The 25306-nt window shown below is 37.7% G+C and overlaps 1 protein-coding gene across 1 annotated transcript in view; it reads right to left on the bottom strand.

Annotated features, from left to right (window-relative positions):
- Positions 1–4092: 4092 nt before the first annotated feature.
- The window catches only part of KCNH8 (potassium voltage-gated channel subfamily H member 8), a gene marked incomplete at both ends in the record, with an annotated part of 247880 nt that continues 226666 nt past the window's right edge, over positions 4093–25306 (bottom strand). Inside the window, 4 exons of the mRNA XM_084247027.1 lie at positions 4093–4797; positions 19937–20013; positions 22526–22632; positions 24759–25114. Coding sequence (XP_084103153.1) covers positions 4093–4797; positions 19937–20013; positions 22526–22632; positions 24759–25114 — 1245 coding nt within the window. The remainder of the gene's footprint in view (positions 4798–19936; positions 20014–22525; positions 22633–24758; positions 25115–25306) is intronic.

The raw sequence follows: 25306 nt of genomic DNA on the forward strand, positions 1-25306 counted from the left end.
TATTCAAACTGAAGTGTTAGATGACTGATAAGCAGATTTCTCTGTTATATAGTTATAGATCCAGGACGTCTTTAGTAGAACTTAGATACTAGTTCACTTATGTATAAGTTAGTTAGAACTCAATCTTATAATATTATAGATTCCAGATCAATATTTTCCCATCCTAAAGACACTAAGTTGAAGCCAGATTTTCTTCATTTTAAACAAATACCCCTTGGGACCCAATGTTGGTATTCTACTAACTTCACACTTTCTGGAAAACTACTCTTGTCAAATAGTTGTGCAACCTCTGAGAGGACACTTTGTTAGTCATCTTACTCTCTCAATGTAGTAAACTCTTTGTAAGTAGCTGTAAATGCCAGAAATTTCTTACATTGAATCAAAAATATAATCTATTTATATTTATGTAGTTTTCTAGAACTACACAGAAGACTTTAGTCTCCAATGTTATTTTTAAGAAAATAGATTTGACAAAAAAAAATATGTGCTTCTCCATCACCCAAAGCAGTGATAGTGAAGGCAAAGATAAACAGCTGGGACTATATCAAATTAAAGAGCTTTTGCACAGCAAAAGAGACAATAACAAAAACAAAGAGAAACCCCACCAACTGGGAGAACATTTTTGCACCCAACACTAATGATAAAGGACTGATCACAAAAATCTGCAAAGAGCTGATGAGTCTCAACAACAACAAAGAAAATAATCCAGTCAAAAAATGGGCAGAAGAGCTAAAAAGAAACTTCTCTGAAGAGGAAATGCAAATGGCCAACAGGCATATGAAAAAATGTTCAACATCACTTGTCATCAGGGAAATGCAAATCAAAACTACCATGAGATACCATCTTACACCAGTGAGAATGGCACATATTAAAAAAACTAGCAACAACAAATGTTGGCGAGGGTGTGGAGAAAAAGGAACTCTTCTGCACTGTTGGTGGGAGTGCAAACTGGTCCAACCACTGTGGAAAGCTGTGTGGAGATTTCTGGACCTACTAAACATAGAGCTTCCATATGACCCAGCAATTCCACTCCTAGGTATTTACCCAAAGGACACAGAAACATCAATTCCAAAGAACACCTGCACCCCTATGTTTATAGCAGCACTGTTTACAATAGCTAAGCTTTGGAAACAACCCAAATGCCCAAAAATAGATGACTGGATCAAGAAAATGTGGTACATATATACCATGGAATATTACTCAGCATTCAAAAAAGATAAACACATGCAATTTGCTGCAACATGGATGGCGCTGGAAGGGATCATGCTCAGCGAAATAAGCCAAAAAGAAAAAGAAAAATACCGGATGGTCTCACTCATAGCAGGAATCTAGAAAACTTAAATAAGGGACCAGGAAAATGAATAACTATAAGAAAGTGAAAATCAAAATCAACAAACAACTATGAACCAGAGACACTTTTTGGGGGGCGGGGGCGGGAGGGGAGGGATTGGGGTCAGAATGGGGGGCTGCAATTGTATGGGGAATATAACAATAAAATTTTATAAAAAAAAAAAAAATATGTGCTTCTCTACCCTCTGGATTCCTGTTTTGCCTTCAGCAGAAAGTGGGTAGGTGAGGGAAATAGAGGGATCCAAGAATATATTCCTAATGAGAAGACAAGGGCTTGCGCTATTTGCATAGCAGTGATATTTAGGAAACTTGTAATATGTAGGAAAACTTGGAATTCTCTTTTCAAAGAATAATATCACAATATACATAAGCAAACAACTCCCACCCCCAAATGCATCATTCTTAACTGTCTTGGATATGGGATAGTCCTGTTTTCAAATGATGGCAAGGGAAAGGGTTAATGAGGAATGAAGGTGGAACTGACTCAGACGGGGCAAAGGGTCCTCCTCTAGGAAATCAGCAGAAGCCCTCATTTCTCCTAGGTATTCACTCACGCCAGGGCAGGGAGGATAGCTGTTCTTACACCTGCTGACGATAGCTGTTAGCAGATACAGAGGTGACTGGCTAGAAAAACATGGGCCTGTATCCCAGCATCATACTGGATTTCTCCAAATCCTCACCATGGGGGTGGAGGGTACTGGGCTATCATTTAAAATGATGTGACTAGGAGTTCAAAAAGATGGCTCCCAGGTATTTGTTTACAAAACGAGGATTATTATAAGCAAACATGTTAATTCTTAAACATGGGTTGGTACATAGTCAGTACTCAAAAACTATACGTCACTAGCTTTAGTAATAGCAGTGCTGGTTTGTAGGGTACTCAAGAACCATCACCAAATAGTTCCTTTTGAATGGTACTTAGTGATTACATAGGTCAGGATGTGCAAAAGGGGGAATAGAAATGAATTCATTGGCTCTGAAAATGTTCCCTTTGCCTTAATTTTCCCATTCAAGTAGGGAGACATTGAATCTGGGAGGATTGGAAGTAGAAGGCATTGAATCTTGAGTGATAATTGTCCCTCTGCCTCAAAAATTGGTACTGTTTCCATTTCTCTTAGAGAAGTTTATCTTTTCCTTTCTGCCATGCTGGCCTATGTTAGTGGACAAGAGTCACACAACAGAAGTCTTGGTTTGTTTAGATGTCTTTAATGATACATTGTTTATTCGGACTGTTTATGCTTGGTGGTGGAAAATAAGAACAGAAGGTTCTAGAATGTGAATTCAGTGTTTTTTCATCTGGAATGATTAGACCCTAGATGTTCTTAACCATATAATAAAACTTAAGAGAGAGCATTTATGTCACTGCCAAGTCCAGTACCTGGACTTGCATGTTGACTGAGACACAGGGAACTTAAAGAGTGTTAGACTGTGTTCAGCATCCAAGCTGTGTCATCGCTGGTTTTTATTTTCTCCGCAAAATAAACATCAAAACACCTGCTTTGCATAACTTATAACATTGTTGAGAGTTTTAAAGAAAAGAAATTAAAGTGCTGATCCTATGGGTGCTGGGAGCTCCCGTGTGATGTGACTCTGCAGTTGCTGCTTCCCTGTGGAATCTGCATGGATCCACTGCTGCTTCTAAAAGAAGAGAGGGTAGGAAGGCTTACCCTAGGTTTCCCCCCTCATTTTGAGACCAAGGTGGCTCAATGTATTGTGATCACATATTCCACAGACTAATTTTGGGTTCTTGAACAAGAAAATGTGCCTGGAGGAGGGCCATTCCAACTGGCGCGGCCTGGGGAGTTTGCATTAAGGTCTTGACATCAGTCCATGGTGACTGGGTGGAAACCCTCCCTACCCCCACGCCAGAGCACATGGCCTTGACACTCAGTCCAGATTTTTATTTCATTAATAAAATATGACCTCACTTTTCTTTTGTAATCCAGGAGCGTGAGGATACATTTGTTGCAAACTGCATGCAGCTAAAAGGGGGATTCCTTTTGAAACTATATCCTCTTAATAAATAATTTTTGATCTACTACACATAACAGTAGTGCATTTCTTGTTAAAACGGCAAGCTTGTTTTTAAACCAAAATGAAAAGAAAACATTCATTTCTTTATAAATATTTTAAATAGTTTAAATACATATTTCATACCAAGGATATAAAAATAGCCTCTTTTTTGATAAATAAAGACATTTTCATTTACATGGCAAATAACGTGCAATAGCTAACCACTGGCCACCAACTCTATTTGACTGATTGTCTAGGAGATGACATGCAGTGATAATTGTCCCTTTGCCTTCACAAAAAGAAAAATAGATCAGCAGGAGCTGGACTTCTGAGGCCAACAGTGCTATGGATATTGTTCAGGAATGACAAACAGGCACTCAGAAAAAAAAACCTTTGCTGCATTTCACAAATGCCACCTAGGACAAAATGAATCCACAAATTCTTTGTCTGGGACTTCTAGCTGCTCAGACCCTCAGGGTCTTTGGATTTTTACCAAAGTCTGTCAAACAGACCAGAAGTTAATACCTGTACAGGAAAATGTTTCTATTCTGCTTCTAGGATCTAGAAACTGGTTGCTACAGAATGGAGGTGGTTCTACCTTTCCCTGGCTTCTCACATGCTCTTCTGCAGGATTGCCAGCTCTGCCTCTCCTTCACGCCGACCAGAGGCAAAAAAGGCTGTCATGCAGTGGTGGGTTTGGGACTGGCATTTGTCTCTCGTGCGTTGGTATCATACATTTATGGCTTTAATATCTTTCCCTTCTGCTGTGCTCGTGACCACTTCCAGGGGAAGGCTCTCCAGAGGTTTGGTAGTGGTTGCTGCCATTCCTTCTCGGTCCCAAGATCCTGGTAAGTTTTCCAGACTGAAGGAACTCACAGCTCCCTGGCTGAAGCTGCCCTCCTCTGATCTGCTTGGCAGAACCAGGTGCAAAGATGTTTCTGAGGAGGAGCACACAGAGGATGAGAGAGTTGCTGAAATGGACTGCAGAGGCGTCAGCGTGGTATCTGAGTGTGGAGAGATGCACCTTAGAAATTGCACATGACCTTCTTGGACAACCTGGTAGTGGGCAGGTGAATAATCAAGATTTCGAGTATGATAAAGTTCAGGGTCTGCGGGATTTTGCTCATGAGCTCCAGTTTGTTGGGGGCTGTTCCCCACGGAGGAGGGATCCACGCTCCAAATGTCCGAGGTGACGTCGCCACGGCAAAGTTGTGCTTGGGTGTAAGCGGCTCCACCTGCTTGCAAATGTAGGCAAGGTTGGTGTGTACTCCAGGTCATTCTGGTCTGTAAGCTGTCCCTGGAAGGATACATAGAGGGGGTGTGCAGAGAGCAAAATTGGGATGGCTGCTGGGGTGACAGAACATTTTCTAGAAGTTGTATCACGTTTCTCATGTCTCTCCCCAACTGGGAGACCTCCTGAGTCAATGTTGTTACCTGTATGGGTAAAGCAAAGCAAAAGGCAGTAGTTAGAGATGTCTGGTGGTAATTTCAGAGCAGGGGAGCCAGATAGGCTGCTCCAAGTTCCATTCCAGCCAAGCCCATTGGGCACCAGATCTAAAGCCATCCTCATTCAGAGGAAACCTACATAGACACAGATGGCCTGAATTCTTGACCAGAGATTCTGGGGTTCTTGAATAAAATGAGATATGTGGGTGCACTATCATTTGCATTTCTTAGATGCAGAGAGTATCTATGGATCCCTTGGAATTAGTGGGATACACAGCAGTGCACACAAGTGCACACAGCAGTCCATACACCTCAAAACAGTGTGGAGTGGTGGGTGGTGGGTCTGTATGTAAAGTTCTCAGTGCTTACCATCAAGAGCAGATGCCCAGTCAATGGCAGCTTTTCCTTTTGTCATTCTCTGATATCTGTGCTATTATAGGACAGAGACCAACTGGCCTTTAGGGATGGTGATGATGAAAGGAAGAACTCACACCAGATTTGCTGGGGTCCCTTAGTGAACCTGGAACTCATGAAATTATATCCCAAGTTATATGACATGTGCTTTGTTCACTTATAGAGTAAATATGGTATATTAAGGCGACATGACCCCCAAACATTTAAGAACCACTGAGGAGTCTTCATTGTTTGTTTTATATCTAAAATCAGCAATAAAATTTAGCAGAAGATTTATTTTCCTAACAAAACACATCACTTTTTTTTTTGTGTTCTTTTTAACTATGGAAGATCACCAGGAAGGTTGAATTTGACTTAAATCTGGCTTTTAAATTTTTCAAGGTGAGAAAAACCTGTATTTCAGAAGACAGGACACAGAGTATATTTTCTAGTCTTTCATTAGATTGAAAACACTAGCCCTATGTTGTAATTTTTTTTTTTTGCCTTCATTGTTATGATTGCATTTTGTAAAGGAATTCCTATGACATGATTTTACTCATGAAACAAAATTCCCATAAATAAGTGGGAAACAACACCAACCAGAAAACACCTCCAAACCAAAAAAGGACAGTTCAGCTTCAGTGATGCCAAACCAAGACTGCTGCTTGGGGCATTTTTGTCATCATTTAAGCATACATTCCCAGTTCATTCAGCAACTTAATTCCGTCCACTTCCTGCAAGTGCATTCTGAAACTAATCCTCCTTGGCAGGCCCATCAGGAGGCAGTACCGCTCAAATCAGGCATTTAAAAAGGGCCAGGAGGAAGATTTTTCATCCTTCAGGCAACCAACTGGTAACACCTGCCTTGGAATTGCCAGGCCAAAACTATTTCTGCCTTGCTGCTAGCGTGCAGCTTCGGGGACTCAACCAAACACTTGTCCAGGCTTTTCAGCTCATCAAAAGCCACCAGACTTTTCTGGTGACAGTAAGGCAACTCCTAGCCTCACATCTGAGAAGGAGCTAAGATAGGCAGAGCTATATTTCCCACTTGTAAAATGGAGACACTAACCTTCCAGTTAAATGACAGTTTTAAAATTTCCTTATTTCATGAACAAGCTTGAATTCTGGAATTCAAGCCTTTGGAATCAGGTGCTGATCTTGTTGTGGCATTAATAAGGAAAATGTTGCTTAAGAATTGAGATACTATTGCTTACATGGTTAGAATTTGTGAAGAGCAGAGATGATACAAAAGCATAACCTGATGGGTGAAAGTTGCCTGGAATATTAATTCAACATCAAATAAGTTATATGAATGCAGTAATAACAATAGTTGTTTGCAATGAGTAAAATCTGGGATCAGACAATATATTAATGGACAAATTTCAAGAATATTTTCTAGCTTTCAAAATAAGTAGATATTTCCCCATGGTTGAAATACCTTTCTATCTTGATATCGAACTTTCACTGATCATTTGCCACACTTTGTGGTCATGAGCTTTGGAATCTAGAGTCTTGACTGGCTCCAGGACAACATTTTCAGAAAACAACATTTTCAGAAAGCAAAGTTATCATATCAGCTTGAACTAAAAGGAGCAAAGAGCCCAAGAAAACAGAGTTTTCTTTAGCTCTAGAGGATAATAATCAATTTATCTTAGGGAAGATTTCTGTCATTGTGTCACTGGGACACACCCCTGCATGTCATTAAAGTTACAAGAGGGTATTAATCCCTATTAGGCAAAGGATTTTTCCTTTTAGAAGAACAAAGCCAGCTGTCACGTAGAGAGATGGCATCTCCTGGAGGTGGAGACTCTGGTGACAGCGAAGGTGACAACATACTGCCACAAAATCCTCAGTACAGTTTCACTGCACCTTTATTTACTGATCCTGCTGGGCTTGCTAACGAAATTCATTCTAGAACATGAAAGACCTTATACTTAATCAAATGTAGAAAGCAAAGAATGCAATGCCTCTACTTTCTATGGGTGCTGAGGCTCAATGCTTTCCCTAACACAGGAAGAAAATGTGGATTTGCTGAGGAAGGGTGCTGGGACTTGTGCAACCTACTTTGACTCAAACAGACTCCATGTTGTCTCGAATTGCCTTGCTGGGAATTCTGGGTGACTTCAAAAAAATTCTTTTTATCAGTGATTAGGAAAGAAACAGGAGACCATTTCTAATGGTTGTTACAAAAGACCCCACAGCTTTCTGCTGGAAGATTCCTATCTACTTATCCAAAAGTTTCAAAACAAAAGACCCAAGCTTAGACCACTGCCCTATTTAATCCTTTATTTTATTGAAAGATATTTTTATTGATAGGACACTGAATCATAACATTATATAAATTTCAGGTATATATCATTATAAATCACTATCTGTAAATGCTACACTAAATCCACCACCAAAAGTCCAGTTCTGTCCTTCACCATGCAGTTGACCCCTCATATTACCCCATCCCCTTCTCCCTTCCCTTCTGGGAACCACTGATTTGATTTTACAGTCTAAAACGTCATTTTCCTTTCATTTAATTTATTCGTTGCTTGGTTTCCTTATGTAACATATGTGAGTTAAATCACACAGTATTTTCTTTCTCCAACTGACTTATTTCACTAACCATAATACTGTTTAGATCTGTCCATGCTGTTGCAAGTGGCAGAATTTCATTTTTCTTAATAGCTGAGTAATATTCCATTGTGTACATACATGACATCTTGATCCAATCACATGTCATGGAATACAGGTTGTTTCCAACTCTTGGTTATTGTAAATAATGCTGTGATGAACATGGGAGTGCATATATCTCTTTAAATTACTATTTTTTTATCCTTTGGGTAAATGCCTAGAAGTGGGAAAACTGCTGATCTTTTAAAATTCCCCTAGGCCCTGACCCTGGGACTGGCCTCTGGATGTGGACCCAGGTCATGATCCCTATGCTCAAATAAACATTTTCTTGGTTAATTTATAGTCTAATTATTTCTTGGCCCACAGGGCTACTTTGTGAACAAGACTCTGTGCTCTTAAGGAAATATGTCTTCAAATTACAACTTAAAAGTAGAGTACTGCAGAGCTTGGTCATAAAGACAAAGAAAAAGAAATCATTCAGATCAAATGAGCCCAAGTTTTCCAGTATATCTTGTTGGGAGCCTGCTGTCCTGTCTGCAGCAATAGCTCAACAACCGCTTAAAGCTTGAAATGTTTTCTGTCACTCAAATGACACAGTAGGTATTACAGAGTCCTTCACAAGCCCCAACTCACACAGGGAGATTAACAGCTCATAGCCCCATGGACACCATTCTTGTCAACTGGGGGCTCTTCTCTGCCCCTTTGAATTCTGATCAACTTGTATCATATATGACTATTCCCTCAAGTAGGCTATCAGTTCCTTGAGGGTGAAAACACACATCTTTGGATCTCCTGGACTCAGAACAATGACTGCAACACAACACACACTGAGAACTTCATGGATGTATAAATTAGATAATAGCAGGAATGCAGTTCCTGTCATTTTAAAGAACTTAGTTCTCGTATTGCTTTTAATTTTAAAGATTTATTTATTTATGCATATAAGAGCTGGGGTACAGGCCAGAGATGTGGGGGAGCAGGTGGTGGTGAGAGGATTCACCAGAGACAGAGTGGGGAACAGAACAGGCAGACTGACTGAAATACACTGCTGAGGGGAGCAGCGGGCGAGACAGGAAAAGTCTGCTGCGCCGTGTGGGTTGCTCACTGGCCAGCTGGGGATCAAACTTGTGCAGTAGAGGCTGCAGATTGCTTCATAGTGCAGTGCTTAACCCCTTGCACCACCAGGGAGGCCCTTGCTTTTAATTTTGATCTTATTTTATCTCATGATTTGATGGTAAATAGTTGGGTAAAAAGCTGACTAGTATAAAATTATAATGGGGAAAAAATATAACTGGTTCTGTCTTTCTGCTGTAAATATCTATTTTTATTTACTTCTGTTTTACATCATTGTTCATTTTTGTACAATATTTTCTTTCTCCTCTCAGGTGTAGGCCCTGTAAAATTCCCACCACCAGTTCACCTGTGCACTGTCACCATAGTTCCAATAAAGTAAATATATTAAATGTTAATATTATCACTCCTTAAATTTTTTTATATACATTCCCTACACCAAATCCTTGGGTGTCACCTAGTATTTCAGAGCAGGTGGCATCCCCACCTTTAAGAATCCGTCTTATCTTATTGTGTTCCCTTCGTAATTGTAGAAGTAGGCTCCCTTGGGCCAAGACTTTGGATAGACTTAATTTATCTTATTTCTTTGTCACTTGTACCAGAATGAGTTTAATTTCCATAGGTGGTTTAATTCCCTGGGAAATTTTCCCTTTTTACTGACCCTGGTATCTCACAACCACATGATGGGTGCCAAGTTTCAAATTCAATAAGTTATTTAGCTGTTTTATCAACTGAAGTTTGGCAAAACTTTTGCAACCCTGGTTGCTATCTTGAATGGCAATTTTAGATGTGACCTAATTATTTCTATTAATTTGATCACAGATAAAGAAACTATAACTTAATATACATCATTTTTAAACTTGTGTGTTCAGTTGTATTTTCTTTATCAATTTTCTCCTCTTCTGCTTCCTCCACCTCCTCTTCATTTTTCTGTAGATAAGGAAACCCATCAGTCTGGAATTTAAAACTGTTGGCCAAACCAATTCACCATCACCATCTGCAGAGCCAATTGTTCACATCCAAGATTTTTCTATCCTTTCCAAAGTCCCAACTGTTAGAAAGAAGAAATGATGAAAACACCATCTGTGCTTCCAAGCAGTTCACTTTTCTATCCCAGGCTCCAGAGCACCTAAAGCTTGGTCCTGTCTCTGTTCTGCAAGCATCATGCATTTATCCACATAGACCATGAAGAGTTCAGCAGTTTTTCAGGTGATGTATGTATTCTTGTTGACCAACACCTTCCATCACTTATAGAAACACTGTGTGGGAACGGACTTGTCAACTGTCCATGATAATCCACACACTGATCTTTCTATATTATTCAGAAGGGAATCACTGACTGTCACAGTTTCCCTAAATTTCTGCCACATCCAGATCTTCTCAGAACTTCTTTTGGCTTAGAAAGTAATTTTTGCCTACATTTCTGAGTATCTGGTTTTCTCCTCTCATGTTTAATTTGCTCCATTGAAGTGATATTATTTCTTATGCTCCTTTGAGTCAAGAGCTTTGTGGTGAGGATTAAATAATATAATGATGTAAAAGCTTGGTCCCTGTATAACTGGTATTATGTCAGAGCTGCAGATGTCTGGATTTGATAATGCAACACAACACCCCCTAAGCTTAGTTGGAAACTTCTGCAAGGTTGGAATACTAACCTAGGAAATACTTAGCCCAGAGAAATTAAAAGTCAGTTATCTATGTACTTTATCTTCAGCCTCATATTGGAGAAACTATTTATGTTAACATTTTTACATAATTAATATTGGAAGAAACAGAATCTTCAAGTTTTAGCATTTTGCCTTATATGAATCTTTGCCAGAGCAAATTGTAATGACAGTAACTGGAGTCTGAAAAATATTGATTAAGATCCTATAGTTTCAGTCCAAGGTTTGGTAATTGCAGTCAGATAGACTGAGAAATCTCTGTAAAGATAGATTGAGCTAAAATACAACAGTATACAGTGTGGTATTGATTAGTTTTGAATAAGGATTGATTAGTATTGAATAAGCACTGATGTGGGGGTGAAAGGGACAGGTACAACTGCCTTTCCAGTCCTTTATAGTAGCTCAGGCCCCTATACAAATCTTGCCATCTATAAATATTTGTTGAAAGATGAATAATTTAATGACTAGTAAATTGCATGATTAATTTCTCCTGAGTTTCTGTTATTTCCAGCTGAACTTAAATAACTTTTACCAATCTCTCCCAAATAACACTACAAGACACAGAAGTCTCACTATACCTCTAGCAGGTAAGAAGAATGTTACATATAATATTGGAAATCCCCATGTATTCAAAATGAGATATTTTGAAACACTGCTATTACATGGTTTAAAGAGTCCATTTGTGATGCTGATAACATAGCATCCCAATAACACCATGTGCAGTTAGTTTTTACCCTGAGATTGTGTGCATTTTGGCACAAAAGCAGATTTGCTGTTCCGGTGTGTCTTTGGATTGTGCATTTTGGGAACAGGAGTGTGAGTTTCATAATGAAAACCACAGTGTGTCTGACAGCACTTTTCATTTCACATAGAAAATAGCTTCCTTCCATCTTATATTATTCATGTTTTACATTTCTCAATCTTGGCTATTAGTATGGTATGATTCATAGACTCAGTATAACTGGAACTTCATTTGATAGACAGAGAAAAAATGTGATTTCCATTTTTGTGTATTTAGTGAGCAGATGGGGAATGCATCTGTTGATATAATCTTCTTAGCTGGAAGAGTTCTTGACCCGTCACTCAAATTTTGCCAAACATGTACACATTTTCCTGCTAGACACAATTTTCCTAAATTCAGGGGTACTAATTACACCAATCCTCTCCCCTTGCCACGAACACATATACATTTTTACAAGCTCCGATTCAGGTAATTAAATGGTCTTTCATTTAATCCTTTGTTATGTTGCTTATTTATCATGAGATTCAGACAAGTTCAATCAAACTCCATAAGCAGGCAAAACAAAAAAGACGATCGGCATAATTTTATCCTTGTGTCTTTTGCTTCACAAAGCATTCAAAAACAAGTGACAGTCTTTTTATCTGTCAGCTAAAATAATAATCATACTCGGCACTTGCATAAATTTCACCCAAATGAAGATCTTAATCCCATTACTAATGAAAGTTGTAAATCTTTGCCTACAGCTGGAGAGACTAGAATGTTGGGAGGTGAAGTGGCTTATCTGAGGTCACACAAGAATAGTACCAAGGGTTTTACTTTTGCAGGTGCATCTGATGCCTCTTAAATTATAATAAGAGAAGAACTACAAGTCTAGCATTACCAATACAAAATGACCAATTAGAGCCTCAAAAGTGATTACTTCAATGGTTTCACTGAATTTTTGCAAGCTTAGTCCTTTGGACACAACTTTAGTACTTTAGCTGTGTGATGGCAATACATTATTTATCAAGCCTGTGATTGCTTTGCTTATCTATTTTTCTGCTTCATTGAGACAAAGATTCATTAGTATCTGAATGGCAGTCAAGTCAAGGGATCTTCTCTGTTATCAGTGAACCCCAAACACAAGAGTTGTACGTCGGTTGTATAGGACAGTGCTTGTGGAGCTTTACTGTAAACAGATATCACTTGGGGATCTTGACCCAAAGTCTACTCAGATTCAGTAGATGAGGGTTGGGGTCTGAAATTCTGGATTTTGAACAAACTCCCACTTGATGTCAATGCTGTTGGTTTATGCTCTCTACAGTCTTCCACGGTTCATATTCTTATGAATCCAGTCCATTTGAATAACTCCCTATGTACTGATTTTTCAGTAAGGGTTTAAAATTTAGTCTAACTTTTATCCTTTCAATTCTTCTGGCAAGTCTATAGTTCAAGTTTTCCATTTGTTTAGATATTTAATCTCTTGGAATATTTTGTAATTCTCAATGTACAAGTTTGTACCTCCTTGGTTAAGCTAATTCCTAAGAATTTTATTGTTTTTGATACTATTGTAAATGGAATTGTACATTTCTCTTTCTGATAGTTTGTTGTATGTGTATAGAAATGCAACCGATTTTTGCATATTGATTATGTATTCTGTAACTTTACTGATTTTTTTTTTTTATTCTAACAGTTTTGGGCTGGAGTCTTTGGGGTTTAGAATCTTTGTGATTGTTGAATCTGCTGTCTTTGTTCTTAGTGACTTCTAGTAGCTGAGGGAGTGACCAAACCTGTCAATGTCCCAAAGGGGAGGAGAGTGTTGAACACCTAGATTTTGGCTAATTAAGAAGCTGGATCTCGGCAGCAACTGGGAAAGCAGATAGTCGGAGCTGTTCCAGAGAGAAACCGGGAGATGGGCATTTTTGCTTGCTCCCTTTGTGTGGCATGTATGGGCCTGGGGAACACAGCCACGGGGGTGCGCCTGTGCACATTTAAAGACAGCTTCTTTGCTTGCTACAGACCCTCTTGGTTTTCAAAGCTAGGTATATGGGGGGCCCAAGAGGAACCTTAAAAGTTGGGACATGCTGGATATGTGGTCCAAACCCTCTGCTCTTCTGGGAGAGGCTGGGAGTTCAGGGTTCTCTCCTGAACGTATGGCCATGTGCCAGGGTAGAGTGGATGTCAAGAGTATGTCTCAGCATCACCTACCCACTTCTGTTTGGGTATTTTCTTATTTGCCTAATATATAGGAGTCACTCAGCTAGTTTTACTGTATTGTGTCTCCAGGGAGTTCTGTATGTAGCCATTTATTTGGTGCATCTGTGGGAGGAGGGAAATTCAGGGGCTTTCTAGCATTTGTAGCATTTATTATTTAGTGCATTTTAATCCACTGTATTTTTTTATTCATTGTATTTCTTATCATTTCTGAAATGCAAATTAGCCAGTCTTTGGCTAGTGGGAGACTGTTCTTATTGGCTACTGAGTTTTCTTGACATGTGCTAGTAGTGTTTGATGAGTTTTTTGCTGACTGGTATACTAAGGTGTTCCACACTTATGTGCAGCTTATGTCCTTGAAATGGAAACAACTTTGGTTTTAGTGGGAAATTCTATTTCAAGAGCACATTGAGGCAGAGATATTCACTGCCATTTTCTGTTGTAAGAGATGTTTGTGTGTATATAATACTAACTAGGTTCACCCTAGTATTGCTAATTCTGTTTCAGGATTATAGTGTTTTTACTTTACATTTGTATTCCTTTATTCTGCAGTGTGAATTCTGATTATTGAGGTACAGAAGATGATAGAATTAGGATATCCCATAATCATTCATTTGCTTCATTCCTGATTATACACACACAATAGTTTAGCCATATCAATACTACAATTTTCAAATTATGATAAATAAAAACATTTAGAAATTCATATTCTGTTCTTCCAATTCCTCCCTTTTTAATGGCTCTGTTATATTTACATCGTCAGGGTATATGGCCTGGGCAACTGACACTCTCTGTACTTTACCTTTCATTTAGACTTGGTGCTATAAGTAAGTATATACTTAATGCAGATGAATTTGTTCTACGGCAATGTCCTTCAGGTCATCTTGGTTTTCTGAATCTTGTTCTCTAGTACTTTCTTCAGGAAATGAATATAGGAAGAATCTTCCCTGAATTGTTTCATGTTCTTAACAGTTTGCACCTTGGTAGTCATTTTTCCTGGATATACCATTCTTAATGTAGCCTATATGCCATTAAATGATAGCATATAATAGAAAATAATAAAATAAATGCTCTTATTTATTTTGGTGTATGTCACTCCCTCTTCATGAATAAACTGTTGCTGTTTAAAGATCTAGTGATAAAAAACTATGAACCAGAGACACTTTTAGGGGGGCGGGGGCGGGAGGGGAGGGATTGGGGTCAGTATGGGGGGGCTGCAATTGTATGGGGAATATAACAATAAAATTTATTATCTAATAAAAAAATAAAAAAAAATAAAGATCTAGTGATAATTGGTTTTTCCCTTATAAGTCCTTTATAAGATATTATTCTGGGTAGGTAATACTACTCAAATTTTTTTTTAAAAAAGATTTATTTATTTATTTATTTATATAAGCACTGGGTACAGTCAGAAGTGGAGGAGGGTGAAAGAATTCACCAGAGCCAGAGCGGGGAGCAGAACAGGCAGATGGACAAAGTACACTGCTGAGGGGAGCAGCGGGCGGTAGGAGAGGTTTGTGTGCCATGTGGGACCCTCTCCGGCGGCTGGGAATCGAACCGGCGCTGCAGAGGCTGCAGGCAGCTTCGCAACCCAGCGTTCAACCGCTGCGCCACTGGGGAGGCCCTACTCAAATATTTTTAAGTATAGTAATTTAAAGTAATTTCACTATAGTTTTTTTTTTTTATATGTAGTTTCAATTGCTTTTTTTGGGGGGGAATTTCAGGACATTTTTATTGGATTATTGTTTTTCAGTGTTTGATTGGTATCTCAAACTTGGTTTTCTTTAATTTTGAAAAAATACCCCCAAAATATTTTTACTTGAAAAAACCCAATTTTCACCAATTATTTTCTTTACCTTGGGTTATTATAAATTCCAACGATCCATTCTTAACTACTCTAAGTCAAAATCCAAAAAAAATCAAAGCGATAATTCCTATTTGAATGAATGCAACTTGAATCCTTCATTCTAGCAATGAACACCACAGTGAGAAAGGTATGACCCAGTAAGGTCTACCAGGAAGTCATCATGGGCCGTGGTACTTAAAGTTTATTCCAGGGTTCTAGAAAGAGCTCTCTTCTAGGCACTGATAAGACACCTCCCCCAGCTCAAGCTTTTTTGGTGAAGATTTTTGCTTCATTGGTTTGAAACAAAAGCCACATTTCCCTAATAAACTATTTAAGAAATGCTATTCGACAGAGATGACTTCATCTCCAAGGCTGATGAAATTCAGTTTAGAATGTGAACTTGCAGTTCATCGGGTGAAGTCAGCACAGGACTCTAGCAACAGTCTCTTGTTTCCAATGATCACATCTGATTAAAATATACTCGTAAAAGTCCGTAAATTGCCAGTGGATATGCTCTTTTGTCTCTTCTTCATACTCTTATCATTTAATTTGCTACAAATTACTCCTTTTTAATTTTAGATTTTGAAATGCTAACGTGAAATAACCATCAGTGGGAAAGCTATATGTCTCTCGGATAAGCATGTAATATGTTTTATTTGACGTTTTTGAAAAACCCTTTCTAGAATTATCCATGGTTGAATCAAATCTCAAATTTAAGTATATGTGAACCAAAGTCTGGCTGTGAGCTTCTGATATTTCACAAGGAAATCTTTTCAGGACACATTAATGATGGTCTGCTCTGAAAGCAAAACCAAGCAGGGATTCAGAATAGCTTCAACTAAAGGGAAGGTAAGAATTTTAGAGAACATCTGAGATTGGCTATTCCTTAGCTTCCCATATTGTTTCAAGATGTGTTAATGGGAAACAAAATGTTAATAGTCACTTTTCATTAAAGTAATGTACAAGCAAGTATATTTGGTCTATAGCTTAAAAAGGGAACTTGGTTTCTTTACTATAAGATTTCAGCGTCTTAGTATGCTAATGACCAATGTGCATCTCTAAGAATATGAATTATCTTTAAGCAAAAATGCCAGATGTATTTAGCCACAGATGAATTATTCTCTAAATTTTAATTTTAAATCACTTGGAAAAGAAGAAAAATGTTTAAACATTATATATGTTTTTCAAATTATACCAAGTAGAGAATATTTGTCCTTTAGTCATAATGCCGTTTTCCTAAGCAAGCATTATAGGTGTTTTTTTTTTTTTTTTTTTTGTGGGCCACCAGGGGAGGCCCCATTACAGGTGTTTTGAACAAATCTCACAAGAAGAGTATTTGATAATCTAAGAAACTCACAATTAATAAGTGTTAATTATCAGGCATGAATAAATAGAAAATGAGTAGTAAAAGAGAAGTCACAAGTCAAACTATATTAATAATAACAATAAAGATGAATACATTTAAGCAATCTAGTCAAAAGGCAAAGGCTGACAGACTAAATTTAAAATATCAGGATACAACTATGTGCAGTTGTATGATTCTGTTTATATGAAATGCCCAGAATAGGAAAATCTGTAGGCACAGAATGTAGATTAATGATTGCCTCAGGCTGGGCAGGAATTAGGAGTGATGTCTATAGAATTCTTTGTTGGGTAATGAAATATTTTAAAATTGATTATGGTGATGAAAGCACAACTGTAAATATACTAAAAGTCTTTAAACTCTTCACTTTTAAGTGGATGAATTATATATGTTAATTATATCTCAATGAAGTTGTTAAAAAAAAGGAGTTAATACATGAGACACCAGACTTCTTTCTTAAAAAAGTCAATGTAATTTGTTACTACAAAGCTAATTTTTGTTTAGGCATGTTACACATTTATTCTCCTTCATATAGTCAAGACTCAAGGTGGCTTAATATTAACTGGCTCCTTTGTGTTCATACAAAATAAAATGCTAAAGAATGGCAATCAGCATTCAATCCAATCTGATAAGCAAGGCTGATTTAATGAACTACCATCATCCTCAATTTTGAAAATGAAGAGTTGCCTAAGATTATCTTTCCACTAAGCTTGGCAGGTTCTTTTCTGCCTATTTTTATCATAATTTTAGCATTTAGATGTTTAGCGTAATATCAGGCAATACTTAAGCATTGCTAACAGTGGCATACTGGGTGACTTTGCCCTTCAATCGTCAAGTCTTAACCCAATAACTATTCTTTAAATTAATACAGAAGCACCTAGGATATATGGAAATATAAACATTTCCCCCTACTATTTTGTTTTCTAATTTTACACTGAGCACCCTCATAGCAAAAGGAGTCCCTTTGGTGAAAATGCTTATTTTCATGATCAGGTATGATCCCCGTGAGTTCATTCACTTTCATTTTTTCCATTAGCATTGCCTTATTCTCCTGTCACTCTGTGCTGGGTACTCTTAGGTAGCAGAAAGGTGCTAACCTGAGTTATCTTTTGTTAAAAAGGAGCATAACTTTGTCTGAAGGGGCAATGAGCATTTGACCACTTATTAAGGGATGATATTACATTCAGTGCTTTAGATATGGTCTTTCTAAAAATCTATCATAGATATCACTATAGTCATTTACTAGAGGAAAAATCTGCACGTAGGGAAGGCGAACATCTTGCTGAAGTTCCAGAATTAATTTTATGAAAAGGATGAAAAGGGATAAAAGTGTCTGTCTCCAAAGCCTGTTCTCTTGCTCTACCAGCATGTTTTACGCCTCACACATGCTGTGACTGAGCAGGCAGCTTCCCTCAGGAGGCTTTGCCACCATGTCTTTCTGGGTCAGCCAGATTTCAAAACAAGAAACCATTCTCTTACCTGAAACCCTTTCAGAAATAAAGCATTTGACTTACGCAGCCACGGCCCCACAGTGACGTTTTGTTGTTATTTTATAAACAATTTCTGTAGAGTTTCACTGTTTCTTCTCTGCTGTCAAGCAGTGGCAGTGTTTTCAGAAGGGTTCTAACATTAGCAGCTGGCCTACATCTTTTCAACTCTCTAATTGTTCTGTGAATGTAGGTTATTACCCATGTTATGCTGTTTCTGAGTTTTTGTTATATATTTAGCCAACTGATTATGAAATCTACACATCAGTGAACAATTTCTTTACATCTTAAATGTTTGAGCAAGTTTCAGCATGGGGGGTCCTGCATTGTTCCCTCAATGCTTTACGTAGTGTCCCCTGGTCTGCCCAACATGCCTGACACAGATTGAGGATTGACTTCTAGGTGGAGGTTAGTGTCATGTAGCACATCTCACATTTATTGTTCATTCTTCTTTTGCTTCCTACTCACCAAAGAATAGATCGAATAAAGAATAGAACAATCAAATGATCACAGATGTGAATAGCAGGACATAGAAGAAAAGGAAGATTTGGAAGAGGGGCTATATAAATAACATTACTTTCTAAGCGATAAGAGGAAAAAAGAAGTAGGAGGTTAGAAAAGGCATAATTTTACCGTTTGTATTTTTATTCTGCCTGTTTTAGTAGGTTTCAGTATACCATCCAAAGGGTAAAGGCTGGGTGTAAATTAAATTGTATGTAAAGGGTAAGCTTTTTCTATTAAGCTTCAACCATGAAGAGATCAGATACTTTGCTATAAGGAAAACCCAATTCTTTGGGGAAGGGTAATTGGACCATTGCTATTTTCTCTTGCCTCTCCTATTTTAATATATGACAAGACAAAAAGTTTCATGTCATCTCACTAGAAAAATAATCATGACTACAGAAACACACTGGGAAAATGTTTTGTTTTTTGAGTGGTTATCTGTTTTAACACGTCAACCAGTGGTTAATATGGTCAAAAGAAAATCATGTAGTGTGGGGATTTATAGCTGTAACTTGGAAAAACTACTTAAAATCCAAAAAGTGAAAATATAAACACTTTCTTTTCACTGAATAATCACTCTCCTGTATTTGAGCTAAGATATGCTGGTCAATCAGCTCTTAAACGATGAAATGGTCTCAAATGTGGGGGGAAAGATGGTAGTAGCTGAGAACAATGTATGGAAAGAAATGATTCAATATCAGGTTAATATCAAGTGCTCCAACAGGGTGTTTAGTTTGTTTTGTGACGGACTTTTAATAAGAGGTTACTTGGGTGGGTCCAAGTCTTTGTGATTTAAGACTTTCAATCCAATTCAAAGGATCAGACAAAGACAAACTATAACACTGAATGACCCTTGAAAGCAGATCTGAGACATTTGGGGGGAGGACATGAACAAATGAAAAAGCACTAATTAAACCAAATATCAATAATACATAATTATAGCAATTATCATTTACTTGGGGCTTACTTTATGCTAATTGATTTACTTCTACTATCTCACTTAATTTCACAATGGACCATAAGGCAATTATTATCCCCTACTTACACATGGGGGGGGGGAATAGAGCTTGAGAGAAGGTAAGTGGCTAATCAGAGGTCACATAACTAAAAGAAGGTTGATGAGAATTCATCCACAGTGGTCTGACACTACAGTGTGAATGTTCAATGACTGTAATTACACTACTTCTGCTGGTATAATTTCTTCTCACCACTCCAGCCTGACCAAGGAAAGAGAAAATGCCATACCTCACTGTTGAGTTTGTTTATCTGCTGCTTGGTCTCCTCTGCTTTGATGAAGAGAACAGCAGCTCCAACCTCAGGGTCTGAAAAATGGTACATGCAGAGAATGAGTCCTTGATGAATTAACCTTACATTTGAGGATTACGTCAATAGGGATAGGGAAAGAGGCCTAAGTCTTTAATTTTAACTTTTCCTGACATCTGTGCATCATAGGTCTTGTCTCTCTGGCAAGTTTCTGGAGCTCCTCTGGCTGGTATTTGATACACTTTGGAACCAGGAACACATCATGGTGGGGACCATGGCCATAGAGTGATTGGATGTGTTTATGATAAATTTCCCCTTCCCTTGGACACAATCACCACCACCTTCCAAGATGGCACATTTCCTCTTCATTGACCATTCTCTCAAATATATCACAGCTAGTGCCCAAGCCATAGAAAAGGGATGTTCTTTTCCTCCTCTTTTTAATTTCCAAATATTGATTCCTGTGCCCGCAAGAGCATTTTCCTCCTACGTCTATTTCAGGTGCTAATGCCCACGGCAGGTTTTCTGTCTCTTACTGTGTTGCTCTAAATGGTAATTTCTCCCATTTCCTGGTTCTCTCATCTCTACTTTTTTCTTTCTTACTCCTCCAAGTACATGTATTTCTATTAGGGACAAAAGTAGAGGTGAGTCACTGTTAGCTGGAGTGGAATTTGATTTCACTTATCTATTCATATCATTAATACGTTATAGTTATCTATTGATATCATTAATTCATATCATATCATTAATGGTCATGATATGACCATTCTGATGTCTTAATTCTGGTTAATTACAGGTAGAAAACTTGTTTGTGGAAGAAAATTTCACTTAAAACAAGCTGAAGTGGCAGAGTACTAAGAGCTCATTTTGCAGATAAATTTTGTAAAGTTAATCCATTCTTTCAACAGATGATTAGAGATCACATACAATAGACTAGACCTCATTTAGTGAAGACAACAGTGAGTAGAGAAAATATATGACTCTTGTAGAGCTTAGAGTCCAGCAGGGAAGAGAGACATTAAAAGAGAAATTTAAAGAGTTTGGATTTCATTCTAAGAGCAATAGGCAGCCACCTCAGGGTTTTACACATAGGAGTAGAGTAATAAGAATACATTTGCATTTTTTTAAAAGTTCACTCTGCAAGGAGAACAGTGTGAGACCAGAGGCTTAGGAACAATACAGGCAAGAGATGACTGTGGCAAGGAAAAGGATGGTATCAGTAAAGTAGAAAGTCCTAAACACAACAGAGATATTTAGGAGATGAAGTCAAGAAGAATTGTTGCTTCAATGGATGAGTATACGGGTAAACATTGGGAATAGGGAGAAGAAGAAGCTAAAGGGATGATGGGATAAAAAATAGGCAGATGGACATTGTGAGGTTCTGTGCATTGTCTCCAGGTCCCAGTGATCCAGCAAGGACAAACCTCCAATGGGGACCCTCCACCAATGTTCAGAGTAGGTGCTAGCACCAGTTTGATTATAACCATGATTTCTGTGCTCCTTGCCACAACAGAATACTATTAACACATGTAAGTCATTTGAATTAGGGAATCAGGGTTGTTGACTGACATCAGTACCCATCTCTCCCTGCTCACCTCCCTTTGTCAACTCCATCAAGGATCTGGGAAGAAGGATTGTTGATGAAGATGGAATACTGGTAACTTACCAAATGGAGATATACGCCCAGATCTATATATTTAAAAGTCTTTCTTGGGCTTGTCTTTGTCTAAGGAGGGACTTTCTAATTAGCAGTAGATCCTGGCCCAAGGATCTCAGAGCTGGATAGGAAGGGTAGTAGAGAGTCACTGGGCATTGAATGCCTTAAATTCGGTAGTTTGCTGGTATTTGTTTAGATTGCCTATATCTACTTAATACACTTGTCCATTATTCTCTGTCAACTGTGGGTGTATCTTTTTAAAAATTCCTCTGCCATTTCTGCCCTTCATCATGTTGGCAGATTCACTGTCCATTCTATGGGATGAAAAGGAGAGGCAGAAACCTGAACTAGATTTGGGGGTACTCTTACATTAATTCACCATCACTAGACATAAATGCTTCATAAAGGTCATCATCATTTCCAACACTCTTACATCCTCCTGAAATTGCTTATCCTCTGACAAACTGCAAGTACATAACCACTTAGCAAATAAATTGGCTAAATATAACCAATTTTCCTATAGTGCACCACCAACACAACATTTCCTCTCGTAATATTGTTTTTGTGGATTTGTCTGCATTTATCATAGGAAAACATGGTTACCCTGTGATAAATAGAAGAAATTTCAGTCTCTTGTTACAGTATTTACCTGGGCTGGCAAAAGGCAGGGCATTTAGCCTGGGCAGAGAATCAATTACAAATGATGTCATAATAATGGAGAGATGGCACAGATTCAAGTTAAATTATTCCATGGCATTGGTAAAGTTCTTTCTCACGGAGAATATTCTGAGAATGGGAAGGCAAAAAAAATCCCAAAACCAAAACAACAACAAAAAACAAACAACAACTATGCCAAGCACTATAAGTTGAAGAGAAATAGCACCCCCTGAGAGAAGATTAAATATAGATGTTACCTCCAAGAGGAGGAGAAATTCTGGACTCTGGCCTGATTCGTTCAGATCCAAAGTCAAAAGTCTGACTTTCTTCACTGCTGTTTCCATCTTCAATTCCATCAACAATCCTATTTAAAGTAAAGGAAATTGGTTAGTTGTGCATTTATATTCCTAGATAACAGTATTTCCAGAAGATAAAATATATTGCACTGAGCTTCTAAATTCTGGATATTCTAAAACTATTCAATACACATGGTAGCCATTAACCTTTTTTGGCTATTTGGGACCAGATACACGGCTAATAATGCAAACAAGTTGAGATGTGCCATAAGTGTAAAATACATACTGCAGTTTTAAGATTTTAGTAAAAGATGAGTTTACATTTGAAATAACATTTGGGGCATATTGAATCAAATATAAAATATATTACTAAAATAAATTTCACTTGCATTTTTTTAATTTAAAAAATGTGATTATTAGAAAATTCAAAATTACATATGTGGCTCACAATTTTATCCCACACTATATTTGTATTGAATAGAAATACTTTATTCTCAGATTCAAAATCTTACACTATAAAAATCCTCTTATCTAAATTTATATTAAGTCACTAATCTACCCAGAATGAAACTGTTTTAAGCTCATGACTATATCAAAACAGAAAATAAGCTTGATGCAATCTTCACTCTTTGCTTAGACAAAACTCTGAAGTGAGAGCTGAAGAATCACATGTAAATTACTGTTAGGACTTGGCTAGTTTTCTTTCCTTAGTAAAAATGTATTACCCACTCATATTAAAAAAGACAAGTCTATTGTAGACGATGCAAGCATAAAGATAACAAAAATCAGAAAATACTAACAAAATCTTTTTTTATGTGTAAAAAATGTTTTTCAAGTGAGGCATCAGTTTTACACAAACCTTTCTTTTCCAGCTGTGCTACATTTTCCTCCTGTATAAAATTTATTGTTTATCATGTTAGTGGAAATTTAGGAGGAAGAGTTAAGCAATGCTTTCAAATTACCATCTTCAAATGAATTCCTGAACATTTATTGTCCACCTACTTTTACTAAGTTTGTTTATTTATTTCTTACTGTTATCTCTGAATGGATAAATTGTGTTCTTTAAGTGAATAATTAATATGTAGTCTATCAGAAAGACCACTTGCCTTACAATTAGAAAAATAAAATTTGAATCCTGATTTCAGAACCTAATTTCCGAGATTTTGGACAAAATACTTAACCTTCAAGTTTTACTTAAGACAATTTTATGGCAAGAGTTCATATGAGCTACTTTATAGAATTCCTGAGAAGATTAAAAGAAATAGTGCATGTGAAATGACCTGGCAGAGGACATGAAACACAGGTAGTAATCAATATGGTTTATCTTGTTTCTGCTTATCATTGTTATGCACCATGCCTACTCCTTTTATGTTGTCTAAGTCAGATTATTTTACCTACTCTGTCATCTTTAGTTGATTCGAAGTGAATTTTTAGATGTTAAAAACAAAGTCATGTCACGTTACCTACTGAAAAGACCAAAAATAGAACTGAGCTTCAGTCATCTATAGTGATGAATTAGATAGTATGGAACATGAAAATTAGCTCTTCATTTCCTTCATAATTTCAACCCATTGCTCCATAAAACGTTTGAAAGATCAGGCATTGAGGGGACAGCATTGATGCTATCTCTTTTATTTTTATTTTATTTTAAAAAATATTTACTTATTTATGCATACAAGAACTGGGGTGTAGGCCAGAGGTGCAGAGTGATTCACCAGAGACAGAACAGGAGGATCTACTGAAATACACTGCTGAGGGGAGCAGCAGGCGATGCAGGAGAGGTCTGCTGTGCCATGTGGGTTATCTCCCTGGCTGGAGAACGAACTCATGTTGCAGTGGCTGGCAATAGCTTACTAGCACTGTGTCTTTAACCCCTGCCCCACCAGGGAGGCCCCTATCTCTTTTATTTTTATTTAAAATGTTAAAATTGCAATGTGAAAATATACATTTATAACAGGTAGAGATAAATAGATGGAAGGAGTTGAGAGGGAATTCTGAACATTTAATGGAGACTTTTGAGATTATGACTAAAACTATTCTCAGACCACACATATTTTCCTCAGAGTCAAAAATTGTGCACAAAATTGAGGAAAGCTGAAAATTTGCAAAGTCTAAAGACCCAGAAGACTGACAAATAATTTACTAGCAGTTATTTTTCCTCAGGAAGACCTACATGATATGAATTCTTCCTTACCTTGGGCTGAGGTCTGGGGGTCCGGCACTATTCAAAGTTGAAAGCTGCAATTTCAAGTTCTTCTCTTTCTTTTTACCATGCTGAGGAGGGTCAGTTTCCTGTTTCGTTTTGGGAGAATTTGAACTGGAGACTCTAATCGGTGAATGAAATGGTACTGTTCCCGAGGCTAGCTGCTTTAAACTTAGGCCAAGATAGCTTTTATTGCTTCCAACCTTCTTGTTGCGTGAAGAGGATCCCCTGGTGTAGATGGGAGAAAGAGAAGCTGTCTCTTCTTCTTCTGCCTCCTCTTCCTCTTCCTCATCTTCCACAATGGATGGGAGTCTCTTGTTGATGCTGCCATTTCCCTTGGACTCCGACTAAATCAGTGGGTAACGCAGATTAGTATAGACTGCAGAAACCACCTGAGAGGTAGATCACTCTTGTAGGTGACCCCATCTGAACAAAGTCAAATCCCCTAGAGACTTCTCATTAAAACTGAAAACTTGATACTATTTATGTAGGTGTTAAAAGTCTCCCCGTTTCTGATCTTCCTCATGTTTAGCCTCTTT

This window comes from Talpa europaea, assembly GCF_964194135.1.
Source record: "Talpa europaea genome assembly, chromosome: 11".
In the NCBI taxonomy this organism is placed as follows: Eukaryota; Metazoa; Chordata; class Mammalia; order Eulipotyphla; family Talpidae; genus Talpa; species Talpa europaea.